Source organism: Dermatophagoides farinae, chromosome 2 (genome assembly GCF_024713945.1).
Source record: "Dermatophagoides farinae isolate YC_2012a chromosome 2, ASM2471394v1, whole genome shotgun sequence".
NCBI classification, from domain to species: Eukaryota; Metazoa; Arthropoda; class Arachnida; order Sarcoptiformes; family Pyroglyphidae; genus Dermatophagoides; species Dermatophagoides farinae.
In genome coordinates, this window is record NC_134678.1 from 780,938 (window position 1) to 798,681 (window position 17,744).

General features: G+C 29.1%; 6 protein-coding genes across 8 annotated transcripts; 2 read left to right on the forward strand and 4 right to left on the reverse strand.

Annotated features, from left to right (window-relative positions):
- Positions 1-383: 383 nt before the first annotated feature.
- LOC124499703 (RNA-binding protein 47) lies at positions 384-4,473 on the reverse strand. 2 transcript variants are annotated; one of them, XR_012832516.1, is made up of 8 exons: positions 3,918-4,473; positions 3,379-3,845; positions 3,047-3,315; positions 2,833-2,974; positions 2,271-2,772; positions 2,040-2,203; positions 1,264-1,967; positions 384-704 (listed from the first exon to the last, which is right to left on the reverse strand). XR_012832516.1 is itself a non-coding variant. In XM_075735780.1 (7 exons), exons 2-7 carry the CDS (start codon positions 3,602-3,604, stop codon positions 1,423-1,425), a joined length of 1,848 nt encoding a protein of 615 aa, XP_075591895.1. In that variant the 5' UTR covers positions 3,605-3,845; positions 3,918-4,473; the 3' UTR covers positions 384-1,422. The 2 variants fall into 2 exon arrangements, 1 of the variants encoding a protein (XP_075591895.1); XM_075735780.1 differs by having other exon boundaries at positions 384-1,967.
- A 286-nt stretch (positions 4,474-4,759) lies between these two features.
- On the reverse strand, positions 4,760-5,578 carry DCTN6-p27 (dynactin subunit 6). The gene is made up of 2 exons (XM_047060225.2): positions 5,470-5,578; positions 4,760-5,394 (listed from the first exon to the last, which is right to left on the reverse strand). The coding sequence occupies exons 1-2, from the start codon at positions 5,487-5,489 to the stop codon at positions 4,845-4,847; spliced, it is 570 nt and encodes a 189-aa protein (XP_046916181.1). The 5' UTR covers positions 5,490-5,578; the 3' UTR covers positions 4,760-4,844.
- A 104-nt stretch (positions 5,579-5,682) lies between these two features.
- LOC124496677 (uncharacterized) lies at positions 5,683-11,986 on the forward strand. The gene is made up of 5 exons (XM_075735781.1): positions 5,683-7,175; positions 7,243-8,312; positions 8,745-9,196; positions 9,260-10,421; positions 10,767-11,986. The coding sequence occupies exons 1-5, from the start codon at positions 5,827-5,829 to the stop codon at positions 11,981-11,983; spliced, it is 5,250 nt and encodes a 1,749-aa protein (XP_075591896.1). The 5' UTR covers positions 5,683-5,826; the 3' UTR covers positions 11,984-11,986.
- On the reverse strand, positions 11,839-13,599 carry LOC124496661 (putative oxidoreductase YjmC). Its single transcript, XM_047060211.2, has 6 exons — positions 13,234-13,599; positions 12,920-13,170; positions 12,583-12,865; positions 12,403-12,521; positions 12,134-12,340; positions 11,839-12,057 (listed from the first exon to the last, which is right to left on the reverse strand). Exons 1-6 carry the CDS (start codon positions 13,394-13,396, stop codon positions 12,001-12,003), a joined length of 1,080 nt encoding a protein of 359 aa, XP_046916167.2. The 5' UTR covers positions 13,397-13,599; the 3' UTR covers positions 11,839-12,000.
- A 430-nt stretch (positions 13,600-14,029) lies between these two features.
- LOC124499665 (uncharacterized) lies at positions 14,030-15,941 on the forward strand. Of its 2 annotated transcripts, XM_047063605.2 has the most exons (5): positions 14,030-14,160; positions 14,234-14,690; positions 14,778-14,963; positions 15,047-15,208; positions 15,277-15,941. In XM_047063605.2, exons 2-5 carry the CDS (start codon positions 14,295-14,297, stop codon positions 15,847-15,849), a joined length of 1,317 nt encoding a protein of 438 aa, XP_046919561.2. In that variant the 5' UTR covers positions 14,030-14,160; positions 14,234-14,294; the 3' UTR covers positions 15,850-15,941. The 2 variants fall into 2 exon arrangements, with proteins under 2 accessions (XP_046919561.2, XP_075591897.1); XM_075735782.1 differs by having other exon boundaries at positions 14,154-14,690.
- Positions 15,276-17,662, reverse strand: LOC124499664 (uncharacterized). Its single transcript, XM_047063604.2, has 6 exons — positions 17,288-17,662; positions 16,888-17,217; positions 16,655-16,812; positions 16,437-16,590; positions 16,157-16,322; positions 15,276-16,066 (listed from the first exon to the last, which is right to left on the reverse strand). The coding sequence occupies exons 1-6, from the start codon at positions 17,660-17,662 to the stop codon at positions 15,921-15,923; spliced, it is 1,329 nt and encodes a 442-aa protein (XP_046919560.2). The 3' UTR covers positions 15,276-15,920.
- Positions 17,663-17,744: the final 82 nt, after the last annotated feature.

Here is a 17,744-nt window from a genome sequence, read left to right on the forward strand (position 1 = left end):
ATATATGAATAATCTGTAATGTTGAAATTAATTGAAATTTACCGATTATCGATTTGTAATTATCATTTTTCCAATTGTCCTTATTATTCAAACATTTAATAATCAGTAGATAATTGATAATTATCAATAATTTTATTTTCAAGATAAATTTTAAATCACCAAATACACTAGTATATGAACAGGACCAGAAAAAGAAGGCGTAAACATTGACAAGCAATGCTACTAGCTGTTGTACGTGTGTACTACTACTACTACTACAATATATACATATCGCTTGTAACATTTAAATGTGTCCTTTTCATATATGAGATGATGAAAATTTAAATTTGAAACTTGGCCTTCTGATTGATTGATTTTAGCTTTATAAAACATAAATAAATAAATAAATCGATCGATCGTTTTTTTATTCAATTCTTTTTTTTTATTATTATACAAATAAAAAAATATATAAGAAGCAAAAAAAAAAATTCATTTCCATCCTTTTCACACAATTGTTCATTTTTTTTTTGTTTTGTTTTGTGTTGAAAAAAATTGTTGTTGTTGTCGCTGGACAGAAGAAAACATCGATGCTCGTAGTATGCAATGAATGAATGAATGAGACAAAAGAATTTTGTTGATAATGGCTCATTTCGATTGGATTGATTGTTTTGTTTTGTGTGTGTGTGTGTTTTTTTTCAATACATTGAAATTTTCTGTCGTCTAAGCTAAACGAAACCAAAAAAAAAAAAAAAAAAAAATCAGACCATTATAATCATCATTGAAAAAAATGTAGAAAATAGAAAATTGTTACATTAATCAATATATGCAGAATGCAGAATAAAAAGAATAATATAATATATATTTGTATGTATTTGTGTGTTTGAACAAAATCTTGGTAATAGAGAAAAAAAAATAAAATGAAAAAGTAGAAATATAGAAGAAGAAGAAGAAAATATGAAAAAGTTAGAAGAAAACAAAATAGAAATATTAGTTTAGTGAGTAGATTAGGATTATTCTGGTTATTGTAAGGTCTGTGTGTGTTTGTGTGTGTAGAATTTTTTTTTTTAAAGAATATTTTGAAATTTGTAAATTTGTCAAGACAGAAAAAAAAGATAGGCACATATTTGTTTGTGTGTGTATGTGTGTGTGTGGATGTGAAAATTTTGTTTTTTTGTTTTTGTTTTTGTTTCAATATAAGATTTCAAGTAGATAAAATTGTTTAGCAAAAAAAAAAAAAAAAATAGAATAGAATTGTAGAAATTGAGAAAAAAAATACAAGCATACAATCGGCAACGAATCATTTCATTCATCAATTCGTTGTAGAATTTTCGTGGAGCAATCAGTATATATTATATTATAATTATAAAGATTGAGTATCTCAGGCATAATTGTTGATAATTGATTGTTGGACAGCAAATCGAATCAATTGATCGAAAAAAAAAATTATTGTCTCTTATTGCTGCTATTTATCAATGTTGTTGTATTATTTTGATTTGATTTTCCTCCTCTCCATTTACGATTTGACATTGAATTGCTATTATTATTATTACCATTATTATTGTTGGATGTAGATAAAACTGTTCCGGTTGCGGCTGCATTCATCATAGCAGCAGCAGCGGCCGCAGCAGCAGCAGCAGCTGCTGCTGCTGATTGTCCATTTGAATGACCAGCCGTACCATTATTAATATTACGTCGATTATTATTCTGTGGTCCATTTGCATTCGCATTCGTTGGACAATATGGTGACATTGTTGTTGCTGGAGGCACTTGTCCACCGCCATTTGTTAGACCACCATATGCATTCCATTGGGAAGCCGCTGCTGCAGCTGCTGCTGCTGCTGCGGCAGCAGCCGAATTAGGTGGAACATTTGAACATGGAAAATTAAATTGATGATGATGATGAGGTGGTGGTGGTGGTCCACGATTTGGTGGTCCATACCACCAATCCGATGGATCATAAAACATAAGTGGATTCCAGGCATTTGGATCTATTAACGAAAGTATAAAACAAATGTTAGATAATCACCAAAAAAAAAAATTCAACAATCATCAAATTTTACTTTGTCTATTATATGTTACGGGTAACATTGGATTAAAAGGCTGTTGAAAACGATTTCGAACATTTCTACTACTCATCGGCAGAATTGGTGTTGTAGCTAATGGAGGAATGGAAGGAATCGGTGGACGAATTTGTGATTGAGGCACTCTTGGATAAGTCATCATTCTAAAATTAAAATAATAAATGAATATATAAGAATTGAATGAAAAATATAATGTAAATTGAATCATACAATTGTTTCTGTTGCATCATTAGAATCATTCTTCTTTCACGATTACGTAAAACTTCTTCTTTCTTTTTACGATCAGATGGTGGTTTTGCCAATGAAATTTCAATACATGAACCGCCAAAATCTTTATCATTTAATTCATTCATTGCATTCAATGCCTGTGTACGATCTTCAAAATGTACAAAAGCATAATCTTTAATTTTTTTCACTCTTTCCACTGCACCATATTCTTCAAATAATTCTTTCAAATCATTTTCACAAACATCATTTGTTAAATTACGAACATAGAGTACTTTAACTTTTGACATTGTCTCTTCATCTGGTTCTTCTTGTGGATCAGCCCAATCAACTAGAATGTCACTTTTAAATATTTTCATTCCAGTTGTTGTTAATTTACGTTTAGCAGCTGATGCATTTTTATGGCTATCGAATTCAAGAAAACAAAAACCACGATTCTTTTTACGATCATCCGGTGAACTATAAATTATTACTTCGGTTAACCCCTCTATAAAAAAAAGAACATTACCAATTAAAAATCAATAACAAAATCACCGGACATACATACCGGTTACTTTATTAAATTCTGTAAAAATTTGTTCTTTACTCATTACTTTCGGTATATTTCCAATAAAGAGCCTTAAATTTGGCACTGATATGTTTACTTTAAGTGAATATGAGCCTTTCGAACGTATTTTGTATCCATTTAGCTGAAATAAATAGACAAAAAAAATTAAAATAAATGACCAATTACCAAATCATATGATTTTTAAATTTTTTACTTCTTGTACAGCTTTTTGTGCATCTTCTTTATTACAATAGGTAATAAATGCATAACCACGTGATTGTGATGATACCGGATCAATCATTAAACGTAGATCCCATAATTTACCAATCTTTTCAAATAATGGTATCAATTCATCTTCATAAACATCTTTTGGTATACGACCAACAAATATTTCCGAACCAATTGGTGGTTGTGCCATACTTTGCCAATCTGAAGGTGGACCACCATATTTTCTTTGACCCGCGGTTACTTGATGTGGATAATCTGAGAATTTTTTTTTTTTTCATTTCAAAAATGAATTCATTCAATCAGAGAAAAAATACTTACTTGTGCGTTCCAATATTGCTTTTAATTTATTTGGATCAGGCCCAGGTGGTATTGATGATGATGAAAAATTTATTTGTGAATCTGATGAACTACTTGTAGCTTTATCTTGTATACTATTACTACCATTTTCATTACAAGTTGTTGTTGTCGCCGATGTTGTTGTTGTTGTCGTAGATGTTGTTGCTGTTGTTTCTGATGATGATTTCCACATATTTACAGGATCCATTTTTTTCCAAAAAAAAATGATTATTATTTTCAAGATGAATAAATGAGGATTCGATAAAAGTTTGAGTTTTTTTCAAAAAATACAGGTAATTAATTTATTGTTGTGTGGCTTCTAATTAATTTCGTTTTTGTTTATCTTTTGCTACATTTGAATCGAAATTTTTTGTTGTTTGCTGAATAACTAGTATATATATGGATAAGGCGCTGATGGAATCTGTATCTTTCAATGATTTTTATGTCATCTAATTTGAAAAGAAAAAAAAATAAAATGGTCATTGAAACAACAAAAAAAAAAATGGAACACAAAAGTTTACCATTTTTTGATGATGACTTTTTGTTGTTGTTATTGTTGCTGTTGTTGTGGCCGTAGTATCGTCATATTAAACATTCGATTCGGAATTTTTTTTTTGTTTTGTTTTGTTTTCGAAATAATCACCAATCAAAAACGGATGAGACAAAAAAAAAAAATATCACACACACACAAACACAAAATTGATTCACAGAATAAAAAAAAAAATAACAAGGATTCTTGGACGGGAAAGGAATTTTATTTGGAGCCAGAATTCTTTCTTTTTTCTTTTTTATTGATGAACTTTTCTCACATTCATGCACTCATTATCAGCATTACCTTTTGCACTATACACACACACACACACACACACATACAAACAATCTTGTTTTTTGTCACGTCGGCCGGCTCAAATGTCATACAAATAAAGCACACATACCACCATCATCATCATCATCAACTTATTCATTTCATTTCATTTCATTCATTCATTCATTTACACAAACACAAATCTTTCATTTATATTTTACCCATCACACGTGTTTGGTCATTTTCCGGTTTAACATTAATATGCTACATCATACGCATACACATAATAGTTTTTTTTTTTTTTACATCAACGCTCGAACTTTGTAATGCATGCATGTGTGTGTGTGTGTATGTTTGTAGTAGTGGTGGTCAATGATATTAAAGGTGGTTGAAACATAAATACTACTACTACTACTGATTGGAAGTGGTATATAGATATGATAGAATAAAAAATTTTTTGAGGCGGGAGGATGACAAACGTCAACGATTTTTTTAAGCCAAAAGTTTTTTTTTTTTATTCGAAAGAAGAAAAAAAAATTTGTAAATGAGAATTTTTGAGAAAAAAAAATTTTTTTTTTATTAATTAATTATCACATATATTGAAAAAAAAAATTTTTTTTCCTAGATTCACTTCTTTTTCGAATCAACCGGTGTTTGTTGTAGTTGTTGTAGATGATGATTGTATTGTTGTTGGCAATCGATAATTAGGTTTTTCAATACGTTGATAATTGGGCAGAATTTTGCCTAAAAATTCAATCTGTGATAATTGAATTGATGGTTTTTCTTGTTGCAAACGACGTTCACATCTTGTACCATAGATTACTGTATTTTCCGGTAATATTTCATCATAATTTATAGTACACATTGCACCAATTACACAACCATTCGTAATTCTAGTACGTAATCCAACATTACATTTAGATTCCATTACATTATGATCACCAATTTGTAATGTGGAAATATTTGAACCAACTTCAAATACATTATGATTACCAATGGTCATTGTATGGCCAGGTGTTTGATTTATAATACAAACATTTTCTTCGATTAGATTATAATCACCAATAATAATTGGACCACATTTAGCAATTATTTTCGCTGTTGGATGAATAACATTTTTCATGCCAATTATAACATCACCTTCGATTCGTGTATGTTCAGTACAAATAATCGAACTATAAGATATTTTTACACTTTAATAAAGAAAATAATAAATTCGATTTTCAGTGTTCTATGAGTATAAAAAAATTCTTTTTCTTAATACATACGTTTCTTTATTGATGGACATGATGATGATCAATAATTTTAGAAGAAAAAATCAACTGAATCCTACGAGAAAAATAAGAGAAATTTTCCAATAAAAAAATAAACTTTCTCAACGTAACATCGTTTATGAATTGCACGAAACGCTAAATAGCCAATCAAAATCAAGTATTTCAAAAAAAAAAAAAAAACAGAAATTCCATCAACACACACACGAGCTTTTCATTAACTGTCATTTTCATCACATTCAATATCTTTGCATGTGACAATTTTTTCAACTTTCATCATCCAAGACAAAAAAAAACTGAATATTTTTTTGTTTCACGTATTTTTATTTTTAAATTACAAGTGAACAAATTTTAATGAATAAAAAAACGATGGAAGATAAATCAACACCAGGTACTTGTTCAGGTACCAGTAAATCACGTCGATCAACAAAATGTCCATTATTCGAATCAATTTTGAAACAAGCAATTTGGCTGAAAAAACAAGGCATCACCTCACAAACATATGATCAACAAATTCTCGATACAATAATCGATAATTTCCATGAACATCTTGATTCTGGATGTTTTTGTGTTGCTCGTTCATTCACTTATATTGCATTGGCAACAACTTATTTGGAAAAATTTTATTCAATGTTTCAAAGTTCCGTATTGTTCATGACTGAACATGAAAGTCGATTGCATAAAATTGCCGAAGAAATTCGTAAAGAAAAAGAAAAAAATTTCATCAACGATTTAGATGTGAATGATGGAAGTTCATTCATTGCCGAAAATAATGATATTGTCAATGTATCGAATTTCAATCGTTTAATGGAACATTCTTTCAATGCATTTCGAATGTATGAAAAAGGTTTGCAGTTGGCCCGAAAAGAAGAAAACATTGTCAATTGGAAATTTCTTGATCGTTTTGGTTTTCTCACCAATATGAATGCATTGTTTCAAATATTTTCCTACTATCATCTTGATATCTATGCATTTAAAGTTTTAACATTTGCATTAACAACGATTGATCAATATTATCCACAACAACAACATTCATTATCAGGTACAGCATTAATAGCAGTTGGTGAAAATGAAATTTCAAATGAAAATATTGTACTAATTCAATGTAATCTATTACGTTTATTATTGAAATTTGGTTTCATTAAGATGGCTGCATCATATTATAAACGTTTTTTTGGCCAAATGAAATTTTTTGAAATGATAAACAATGAAGATATTGAATGGATTAATTCATTTGAACGTTGTATGATATTTCTTGTGTATTGTGAAATTTCATTACGTACACGTAATGGTAAACAAATTTCTATAAAATTGAAACAATTGATTCAAAGTAATTATCTACAAAAATCAACAATTAAACGTTTTTTAATCAAATCAATGGCTAATTCATTGGCCACACATTTTCCATCGATAAATTATCAATTTGAAAATTATATGAATGAATTTATTGAACCAACACAAATGTCTGTCGGTATGTGTCGTAGATGGAAATTTTTTGCAATGTTTTTTCCAAATACCAATACAAACCAATCATCAAATATCTATAATGATCTATGGTGGATACGATTCGCTGTATTGAATATTTTTTCCAATACATTTGAAACATTTTTAGATTTCAATCTAAATAATGGTATGAATTGTGATCCAGTGTTTTATTATAAATTAGCCGTCAATCTTTTCACTGTAACGATGAATTTGTTCAGGTTTGTAAAATGTTTTTTTTTTTTTTGGTTTTTTTCCATTTTTTTTCATTAATTTTGTTTATTATAGTTTAGGAAAATTACGTCTAACTGGAGCCATATATGATATCAATAATACATTCTATATGGATGCTAAAATCAAAATGATTTTGTTTAAAAAAATTTTCCATGGACATAGCAAATGTAATGATGAAATTTTTAAAATTTCACCAACACCAGAATCATTCGATGTGGAAAATGATTTAAAAATTGATTTAAAATTGAATGATTTGAACAATATCGATAATGATAATAATGATAATGAAGAAGAAGATCCAAATTCAATCAATGTACTTTATAAACGTCTTAGAAAATTTATTAATCATGCTCGTCATAATGGTGATATGGACGATTTGAAAGAATCAAATTTTTATCATGAAAATATACCAATAGAAAAATTATCTTCATCATTTATAAAAGATTTTCAACAATCATTGATTCATCTTCAAAAAGATTCGATATTCTATCTATTTCAACTTTACATTTTACATGCCATCATTGTGAATATGTTGATTTATAATGAAACCAAAAATGCGTTAGTCATTTGCCGTGAACGTTATCTGTCATTGTTGAATTTTTTCGAATATTTCAACATGAAAATTGTGATTCCAGAATTGAATCGTAAATTAAAATCTGGTAATAATAATTCGTATAAAATCATAGTGAAAACAACCATGGACGAACAAATAATGAATGGACCGATTGAAAAATTATTCTGGATTTGGAATACATTTTTTATCGAAGTATTGATACAACACGATAAATATTTGGAAGCGTGGCCATTTTTACATCGTTTGATTGATATTTCAACATATTCCTATAGTAGCCGTATGCAACGTTCACAAATGTTTTATTATCAAGCTTTGGTACTTTATAAACAATTGAAACGAAACAAAAATAATGATGAAGAATCGAAAAAAATGTTCAAATTAATTACACATCATTTAGTTGTTGATAATTTTCAAAAAGATTTGAATTCATTGGAAAAACTATCAACACCATCGCCAAAGAATCGAAAAAAAGCTTCAACAATGACAAATGCTTCTGCCATTTTTGAAGCGCCAAAAAAACGTGATCCACTTGGTAGTGCTGAAAAAGAATATAAAAAATCATTGATGGACAAAATTCAATCATCTCGTCATGTTATTGAAGGAACACGAAGAATAAATGATTTTAAATTCGATGATGATGATGATGATGATGGTGATCTGGATCCTGTTAATGATAATAATAAAGACGATAATGGTTCAATAAATATTCCAAAGATAGAATCATCCGATTCTGTTACTACTACATCGAGAAGTCATACGAATAAAGAAAAGTTTAAAATTTTTATTGATCAAGATTGTCAAGATCATCAAGATTATGTCAATTTAAATGAATCACTTTCAAAAATTTTTTCAATGCTAACAATTGTTGATCGTAAAAATGAAACTACGAATACGACGACAACAACCAACGAAACGGCTACTACAGATTTATATTTTAATAAATTCTTCAATTTTGATAACGAAATGAATGATAATAATGGAAATTATAATCCTGATTCGATTACAAATGAAGATGTAAAACTTTGTTTAAAAAAAGCAATCAGTTATATTGGCTGTCATCCTGGTCATCGATTATATTCACAATTAAATTATCTATTTTATAAATTATACAAATTAATGGCTAAAAGTAATCAAATATTGTGTTTTCATTTAGCGGAAACGGCACCATATCATTGTTTTCGTTATCGATTGTTATTTAATACATATAAAAAAATCAATTCATCAAAATCACCACAATATAATAATTTGGAATTGATTCGTTTTAAAAATGAAGATTTTGCCTATAATGCATATGTTTCGATTCTACCAAAATCGTGGAGATTTGTACAGGTGAAATTGATTGAAAATGGTAAAAATAATCCAGATTTACTTTTATGTCGATTTCAAAATGGATATCAGCCATATTTTTTGAAGATAAAAAGTGATCAACAAAAGGTTAGTGTGGTTGTGGTGTTTGAGTGGCAGATTTTCATGTATTTTTTTCCCCCATTTCTCTAGGACATTAAATTTTTTATGGAAGAATTTGCACAAATAATGAAATTGAATAGTATTTCAATACATGAAACTGATAAGAAAAGTTTTTGGCGTATGCGTTTTGAGACGGATTTTCAATTGAAAAATTTATTGGATATAACTGAGAAACATGTTTTTGGTTTAGCACGTGGATTTTTTATGGGACAAACAAATAATCGAAAATATATTGCATGTTGTACAGGTTTTCGACGATCATTGTTTGATTTGGCCAAAGAAATGAAAATTTCATGTCAAGATTATAATTTATTGAATATTTTCATTGAATCAATTGTATTGTTCACCGCTGAAGAAGCGGAAATTGCTGCACAAATATTGTTCACGACGAATGATGATAAATTTTTGAAACGATTTGAAGAATTACGGAAAAAATATTTTACAAGTTGGATGAAAAATGATAAATTGAAACAACTTTTTGAAGATATTGAACCAGTTGGATTAATCATTGATCAATCATTGAATCAATTTCCATTTGAATCGCTGCCAAGTTTACGACAAAAAGGGCAGCCATTTTTTCGTATTCCATCGATGAAGATTGCTGCTTTACTATATGAAAAATATAAACAATTAGTCGATGATGGAATAGATGATGAGAAAACTTTTTATCTTTTAAATCCTGGATCCAATCTGGCAAGTACTGAAGCATTTTTTAAGCAAACATTTTTATCCATAAAAGAATGGACTGGTTTCGTCGGTACCGTACCAGAAGGCAAAAATTTGGCCGAAAATTTTGAAACAAAAGATATTTATGTCTATATGGGACATGGTTCGGGCAGTCAATATTATCGATCAATACCGAATGGATTCGATGTGGTCAACATTAATTCATTATCAATCGTAGTTGGTTGTAGTTCGGGCCGTGTTACAAAAGAAACGAAAACATCGGATGTTTTTGGTTCTGCTTATCGTTTTCTTATAAATGGTGCACCAGTATATATTGGTGCATTATGGGATGTAACCGATAAAGATATCGATATTTATATGAATGAATTTATGTCACTTTGGCTTCCACGTTGGAATCGAGAACAACAACAATCGCGTAAGAAGAATAATTCACTTTGTAAATCTATTTCATTGGCTAGAGATTCATGTAAATTACGTTATCTAAATGGCTGTGCTTCGGTTGTATATGGGCTTCCATTGAAAAATCGTTGCGGATGATGATTGAATTAAACAACCACTATTTTTGATTTTGGATTTTTATTTATAAATTTTTTAATTCCAAAAAAAAATTATTTCCATAATCATCATGTTGTATATGAACAACTCCTAACATGCTTAAATGTGATAAAATGAGAAAAAAAACAAACGAATTCAATTTATGATTTTTTTTAAATCTATCCTTTACAAATGATTCAATAAATTAAAAGAAAAATGATCAAACCAATTCATCGATATTCTTGTATATTGATTGATTTTTGGCATAAATTTGCTGAACGTAATTTTACAATAATTAGACGACAGAATTGTCTACATGCACCGAAATTAGTATTGGGTATTGAAACATCTTGTGATGATACCGGCATTGCAATCGTTGATCAAAATGGTCAAATTATTTCCGAAGTATGTGCATCACAAACAGCTTTACATGTATCGAATGGTGGTATCATCCCACCTGTGGCACGTGATCTTCATAAAACAGTCATCGATCGTTGTGTTAGTAATTGTTTTCATAATGCAAATGTTTTGCCATCGGATATTGCCGCTATTGCCGTTACGGTTAAACCTGGATTACCATTATCACTGTTGGTTGGTTGTAATTATGCAAAAAAACTTTCAGCAAAATATAATCTGCCTGTGATACCTATTCATCATATGGAAGCACATGCATTGACCGCTTTAATTCAATATCCAACAAAATTATCATTTCCATTCGTAACATTGCTCATATCTGGTGGTCATTCAATCATTTGTTTTGTCAATGGAATCGATGATTTTCGTTTGATGGGCCAATCAGTTGATGATGCACCCGGTGATATAATGGATAAAACGGCAAGAGCATTGAAATTGAAAAATCTTGGACCACCATTCAATCTAATAAGTGGTGGTGCTGCTATTGAATTGATGGCAAAAAATGGTGATCCGTTTGCTTATTTTAGTCGCATTACATCGTATCCACTTTACAGTAGTCGACATCGAACATGTAATTTTAGTTTCAGTGGTTTTCTAACAGCAATTCAACGAAAAATTCGTCAATTGGAAATTGATAATCAAACATCACCTGATGAAGTATTGACTGAAGCACCGGATTTATGTGCATCAATTTTATTTGTTATTTCATTCATATTAATCAAACGTTTACAACGTGCATTTCAATATTTGGATGAAAAAGAATTGCTTCTACCAACATCGGATTATGATCAACGAAAATTAGTCGTCAGTGGTGGTTGTGCTGCAAATCGTTTCATTGCTGGAATGTTAAAAAATTATTGTTACCACGAAGCAATTGATTTATTTATTCCAACACCAAAATTATGTACAGATAATGGTGTGATGATTGCTTGGAATGGTATGCTGAAATTACAGAATGAAAAATTGTTTCCACATTTTATTCTTCGTAACAAAAAATTTATTCAAATGTTAGATATTGATTCAAAAGCTAAATTAGGCCATGATATTAGTAGAGATGTGACGAATGCAAATATTAAATGTGAAAGAATTGATATTAAAAGTTTTGTAAATTTTCTTTAAAAATTCAATTAATTATATCAATCGGTATCGATCGTTTTCAATGGTTCAATTTCAAATTGTTGAGCCAATTTATTCTGTAGGGTGGGAAAAAAATCAAATTGAATTCAATTAATAAAATGATTGATTTTTTTTTTTGAAATTTTTACATACAGCCATTTTAATTTGATTGATATGATATTCAATACCACCTTGATGGTCACATTTTTGCATATGTTTACGTTCTGGATCACCATGAATTAAAACTGGATTATCAGGATCAGCTGGTTTTTGTGATCGTAAATTATTCGCCAATTCAGTCATACGATTATCGAATCCAGGTGCAAAACAATCAGGATTTATGGCAACAAAACATTGGCCCTATATTCAATGATAAAATGATTTTTTTTGTTGTTTCAAATATACAAAAAAAAATTTCATACCAAATCTGCTTCAACATGATTAGCTGTCCAATTTCGAACGTTTGGAGCAACGGATGAACCGCCAAGGATAGAGGTGAATATTTCGACTAATGCTGCTAGTCCATAGCCTTTGTAACCACCTGATAAAAAAAAAAATTTTTTTTAAATTAGAAAATCAAATTGTAACGGTGATATACAAACTAGAATTTTCTGGTCCACCCAATGGTAATAATGCATGATAATTAGCTGGATCATCGATTGTTTTTCCATCCTTATCTATAGCCCAACCATATGGTATTTTTTCCTCTTTCCTATGTGCTATTTCAACTTTTCCAAGAGCAACAACCGATGTGGCCATATCCAAAACAAAATCATCATTTTTTGAACTACTTGGAGCACTGACAGAGATTGGATTTGTACCAAAAAATGGTTCTTTACTTCGTGTCGGTGCCAATAATGGCGATGCATTTGTGAATGACATTCCCTTTTTTTGTGAGAATAATTTCATTAAAAAAATAATTTTTTGAAAATACGTTACCAATAATTTATGTGGAAGTGCCATCATACTATAATAGCCAGCGATACCGAAATGATTACTACCTTTAGCCACCACCCAACCAATACCACATTCTTTAGCTTTTTTAATAGCTAATTCCATACAGAATTTACCAACAACAGGACCAAGTAATGCATTTCCATCTATCCAAGCTGTAGCGACGGTTTCTTTTAGAATCGTTGGCATTCCATCTTTTCGACATGAACCTTGTTGTATATCTTTTATATAAAGCTCTAAAAATACAAAAACAATGAATTAAAATGAGCATGGATAATAATGGATATATAAATAATTACCGATACGATTAAGACCATGGCTAAAATGGCCACGATAATCACCGGTAACCAGAACTTCGGCCAAACATTGTGCATGTGATGGATTGACATCAAGTTTAGCCATTATATTACTGATGAATGATTTCATCACATCAATTGAAACAATTCTTGAATTTGTAGCCATTTTATTGAATGAATGGTTTTTTAAGAAAATAAAAAATAAATCAATTTTATCTCTCTTTTAAATGATGTAAAATCGTGACTTGATCGTTGCGTTGCAAACAACAAGTTGATTTCGTCCTTCAAAGATGTAATATAAGATGTGTTGCAATGATGATGATAAATATAAATAAAAAATCGATTATTTCTTCATCGAACAAAAATTTGTGTGTTAAAATTTAAAAATCAATCACATGATAACGGTGTTTGAAATTTTTGACACAGGATGGCAGAGCACTCGGTTGTTGTTGTTTTTTTTAAATGTTCTTTTTGTTTCTCTCCATTGATTAAAGTGAAAAAAATTGATTTTTTTTCTAAAATTATCATTACAAATGATTGATTGTTAATTGATTTTTATTTAATCGATGTTTTTAAACTACCCATTCAGACAGATATAAACTCGTGATGATGAATCTCAATAAATTTTTTCTTTTTTTTTTTTTTTTTTTTTGATCAAATGATGATAAAAAAAAGTTTTTTTTCTTTTGTTTTCCAAAATCTAAATTCAATTCAATTTTTATCGATAATTGCAACAACATTTATTCCCAGATCAAATGATGATAAATAAATTACATTATTATGGAAACAAAAAAAAAATTGCAACGGCGGGGGAGTATGTATATTTTTAATGCATTTTACAAGTGCCAAAACAAAAGTGAAAAACATGGATATCTAATCAAATGCATCATCTAAATCGATATGCATCGATTAAATTCTGATTGACAATTGGTAAGTAAAAAAAAAAATAGATGATGATGTTTCTTTTTTTAAACTTCAAATTTAAAAAAATCCTGTTATATAGATCAATGATGATCAAATCAAAATGATCATTTACATTATTGTCATCATTTGGTGTATATGGAATGAAGAATATCCAATCCAAAAAAAAAATGTCCGAAATTATTGATTTATCCGATTTAATCGTTAATGATGAAGACAATGATGATAATGAATTGATATATCAAAATCTTTTATATGGTGAAACAATTCCAAACAATACGATATTGTCATCACCATCATCAAGCTGTTCTGTTTCCTATCATCATAATGATCGTCTTACATCATCATCAAGTTGTTCATCATCAACTATCAACAACAATTATGACCATTTTGATGATGCATTTTTAATGCAATCATTTCCGTTTACATCACAACAGCAACAACAACAACAACAGCAACAGAATTTATTCAAATTCGAATCATCATTTTTTTGTTATTGGCTAAATTGTTCAAAATCATTCACCACATTGAAAGAATTGGTAATTATTTATTGTCAGAAAGAAAAATTTCTATAAAACAATATTTTGATATTTCTTTTGTCTGGCAAAAAAAAAAAAAATGAATAGAATGACCATATTGGTTATGATCATGTTGAACCACAAAAATATCATGTTCATCAACAACAAAATTCTGGAAAAAAATTCATTTGTCAATGGTATAATTGTATGCGTGATCGTAAACCATTCGATCAACGTTATAAATTAATCAATCATATGCGTATTCATTCGTGTTATAAACCGAAATTATGTCAAGTAAATACTTTACATGAAAGTTTTATGTGAAGAAAAATGTAATTTTTTTTTCGTTTTTTCTCTCTCCCTATTTTCGTTACAAGTATCCTGGATGTGGAAAAAGTTTTTCACGACAAGAAAATCTTAAAAATCATTATCGTACACATACCAGAGAGAAACCATATATATGTAAAATTGGTGGCTGTATGAAAACTTTTACCAATACATCGGATAGAGCTAAACATCGACGGGTACATTTTGATCCGGTAATCAGTCATTTGTTTGTTTGTTTTGTTCTTTCAAGAATTGATTTTTTTTTCTCTTTTTGCTTTAGAAACCATGTCGATGTAAATTTCCTGGCTGTACAAAAGCATATACAGATCCAAGTTCATTACGAAAACATCGAAAAAATAAACACGCTACAAATCGAAATCTTTCCGAATCATGGTCAATGTCATCATCATCATCGCCATCATCATCATTTACCAATATGAATTATGATAATTCAAATCTAGCACATTCGTGGCCGAATTCAATATTCACTAATTATGAATCAAATGAATTGAATTCTAATCAAAATGTTCAAAATTATGAATCATATGTTACGCAACCGATGCAACCAGAACAAAATGGATCTCAAAATCATCATCATTATGGTATTATTAACAACGAAGGATTGATGATTATGGCAAATGATGATCACCAACATTATTGTTCTGATTCATTACAATCACAATATAATGATTCATCATCATTTCGCAGTCAAATTGTTGAACAAAATTTTCATTTTAATAATTATTCAATCGATGAACAAGTGGATTATGGTAATGGAATAATAAACAATCACCACTACTATCAAGACAATGATCTATGGCAACAAAATAATCAAACTTTGTATGCTTATTAATCAATAATAAATAATAAATATTTTTAACTACTACGAATTTTCTATATACCAACATTTGATTACCAATAAAATCAAACAATAATACCGGTTAATATTAATGATAGATTCATTGTAGTATCGATGTAATCCATATTTTTTATATCCTCCTTTATCGATGATGATGATGATGATGATGGTGGACGATAACTAAATCGCCAATATTTAGGATCAATTACAACTATTATTAATGAAATAAAAAAAAAACAAAAGTGTAAAAGGGGAAATAAATGTAAAAAAAACAACAACAACAAAAATATTGTGTTTGTACCTAAATGATTTGCTGGTAAATAATAATAAATCCGTTTGTAAGTAGAATTATTTTTTTGTTGTTGGCAAATATATTGACAATCATCGATGGCTGTATGTAAATCGAATTCAATATGACCTTGTATTTGTATGATAACCATAATATCTGTCTGTTGTGATGGTATTATCTATGATTTTTTTTTGGGGGGGGGGGAAATCAAATGGGAAAAAAACAGTGATAAACCAGAAAAAATAGTACATTTGATGATTTTTCATAGGAATTTATCATACACAACTACTACCGGTTTAAATGTCCGTTGATTAATCGTTTCTGATGATGATGATGATGATAATAGTAGCCAATTTGGTTTACTCATTTCAATCATTGGTGGCAGTATTGAAAGCCGTTTATATAAATGACGAATTTTTTTCATTTCTTTTAGTCCACAATTTTGCCTGTAAAATACAACAGATTTTGTAAATATATGGATTCATGAATTTATGAAATAAAAAATTTTACCAATGTATAAACCAAGGCATATGATGAATATATGAATGACCATCATCATCATCATCATCAATTTCATTGAAAAATTCATATGGATCATTGACATTCACCAAATTTGATCGAAACATACAAATACCATAATTATGATGATGATTTATTTCATTATAAAGCTGTTATTTGGAAAAATTTAGAATGTAGAATTTAGTCATATAGATTTCCTAAACAAAAAAAAACAAAAAATTTACCCTCTTAAAATCGATTATTCTTGTGAAATTCTTTCGTATTGGCCATGATCGTATTTCATTTGTAACGAAATGTTCGTCATGATAAATGAAGGGCAATTTCTGCGTAATAAACGATGTAATTTGATCATGTAATAAACGTCGTCGTTGTTGTTGTTGTTGTTGATCATATGAATTGCCATTGATTTTTATTATTTGATTGACATTTTCACAATAATCACATCGTTCATTCGAATTTTTCACTGCTGTTGTTGATAATGTTCGAATATTCGATGATGCTGATAATAAACAACGATCATAATATACGTCTAACCAATTCCAATGATTTTCCAACTATGTAAAAAAAAAATTATGTCAATCAAATTTATTTCAATCAATGAATCAATGAATGAATTTAATTTACTTGAAATAAAATTTTTCGACCAAATCGCATTCCATAACGTTTACATGTATTCGATGTCAATAGAAATGAAATCAATAATAAAATGAATGACAACCATATGATGAATGATTTTCGTTGTAAAAATTTAAATGAATGATTTAAATGATGATGATGATGATGATGGAAATGTTTATCGAAAATCGTAGCCAATTCATCATCTGTCATGCCAATCAAATGAGCTTCGATAATTTTTTTATCAAATTCATCATTCATTTTTTTCAATAATTGTCGTTTTTCTCTCACATCATTGATGTTTTTTTGTAACGAATTGAATTTCCATTTTATAAAATCAAAAATTTTGCCCAAAAACAACATTGGTTGTTCGTCGTGGTTCATGGCTGGCAAATGAACATTTGGACAATTTAATTTTCATCCAGCCACACCAACAACAACAACAACAACAACAACATTATGGAAC

Excerpts from the sequence above, each read along its gene's own strand:
- LOC124499664 (XM_047063604.2), bottom strand. The coding sequence starts at position 17,662 with ATGAACCACGACGAACAACCAATGTTGTTTTTGGGCAAAATTTTTGAT. Across the intron at positions 17,218-17,287 it reads GTCGAAAAATTTTATTTCAA|TTGGAAAATCATTGGAATTG; the intron begins GTAAATTAAATT and ends TTTTTTACATAG. Across the intron at positions 16,067-16,156 it reads TTTACCAGCAAATCATTTAG|TTGTAATTGATCCTAAATAT; the intron begins GTACAAACACAA and ends CATTAATAATAG.
- LOC124496661 (XM_047060211.2), bottom strand. The coding sequence starts at position 13,396 with ATGGCTACAAATTCAAGAATTGTTTCAATTGATGTGATGAAATCATTC. Across the intron at positions 12,866-12,919 it reads CACTTCCACATAAATTATTG|GGAATGTCATTCACAAATGC; the intron begins GTAACGTATTTT and ends TCACAAAAAAAG. Across the intron at positions 12,522-12,582 it reads GGGTGGACCAGAAAATTCTA|GTGGTTACAAAGGCTATGGA; the intron begins GTTTGTATATCA and ends TTTTTTTATCAG.
- DCTN6-p27 (XM_047060225.2), bottom strand. The coding sequence starts at position 5,489 with ATGTCCATCAATAAAGAAAC. Across the intron at positions 5,395-5,469 it reads ATGTCCATCAATAAAGAAAC|TGTAAAAATATCTTATAGTT; the intron begins GTATGTATTAAG and ends TCTTTATTAAAG.
- LOC124499703 (XM_075735780.1), bottom strand. The coding sequence starts at position 3,604 with ATGGATCCTGTAAATATGTGGAAATCATCATCAGAAACAACAGCAACA. Across the intron at positions 3,316-3,378 it reads AGCAATATTGGAACGCACAA|ATTATCCACATCAAGTAACC; the intron begins GTAAGTATTTTT and ends AAAAATTCTCAG. Across the intron at positions 2,773-2,832 it reads AGAATTTAATAAAGTAACCG|AGGGGTTAACCGAAGTAATA; the intron begins GTATGTATGTCC and ends TTTTTTTTATAG.
- LOC124496677 (XM_075735781.1), top strand. The coding sequence starts at position 5,827 with ATGAATAAAAAAACGATGGAAGATAAATCAACACCAGGTACTTGTTCA. Across the intron at positions 8,313-8,744 it reads TGGTAGTGCTGAAAAAGAAT|ATTATAATCCTGATTCGATT; the intron begins ATAAAAAATCAT and ends ATAATAATGGAA. Across the intron at positions 9,197-9,259 it reads TAAAAAGTGATCAACAAAAG|GACATTAAATTTTTTATGGA; the intron begins GTTAGTGTGGTT and ends CCATTTCTCTAG.
- LOC124499665 (XM_047063605.2), top strand. The coding sequence starts at position 14,295 with ATGAAGAATATCCAATCCAAAAAAAAAATGTCCGAAATTATTGATTTA. Across the intron at positions 14,691-14,777 it reads TCACCACATTGAAAGAATTG|AATGACCATATTGGTTATGA; the intron begins GTAATTATTTAT and ends AAAAATGAATAG. Across the intron at positions 15,209-15,276 it reads GACGGGTACATTTTGATCCG|AAACCATGTCGATGTAAATT; the intron begins GTAATCAGTCAT and ends TTTTTGCTTTAG.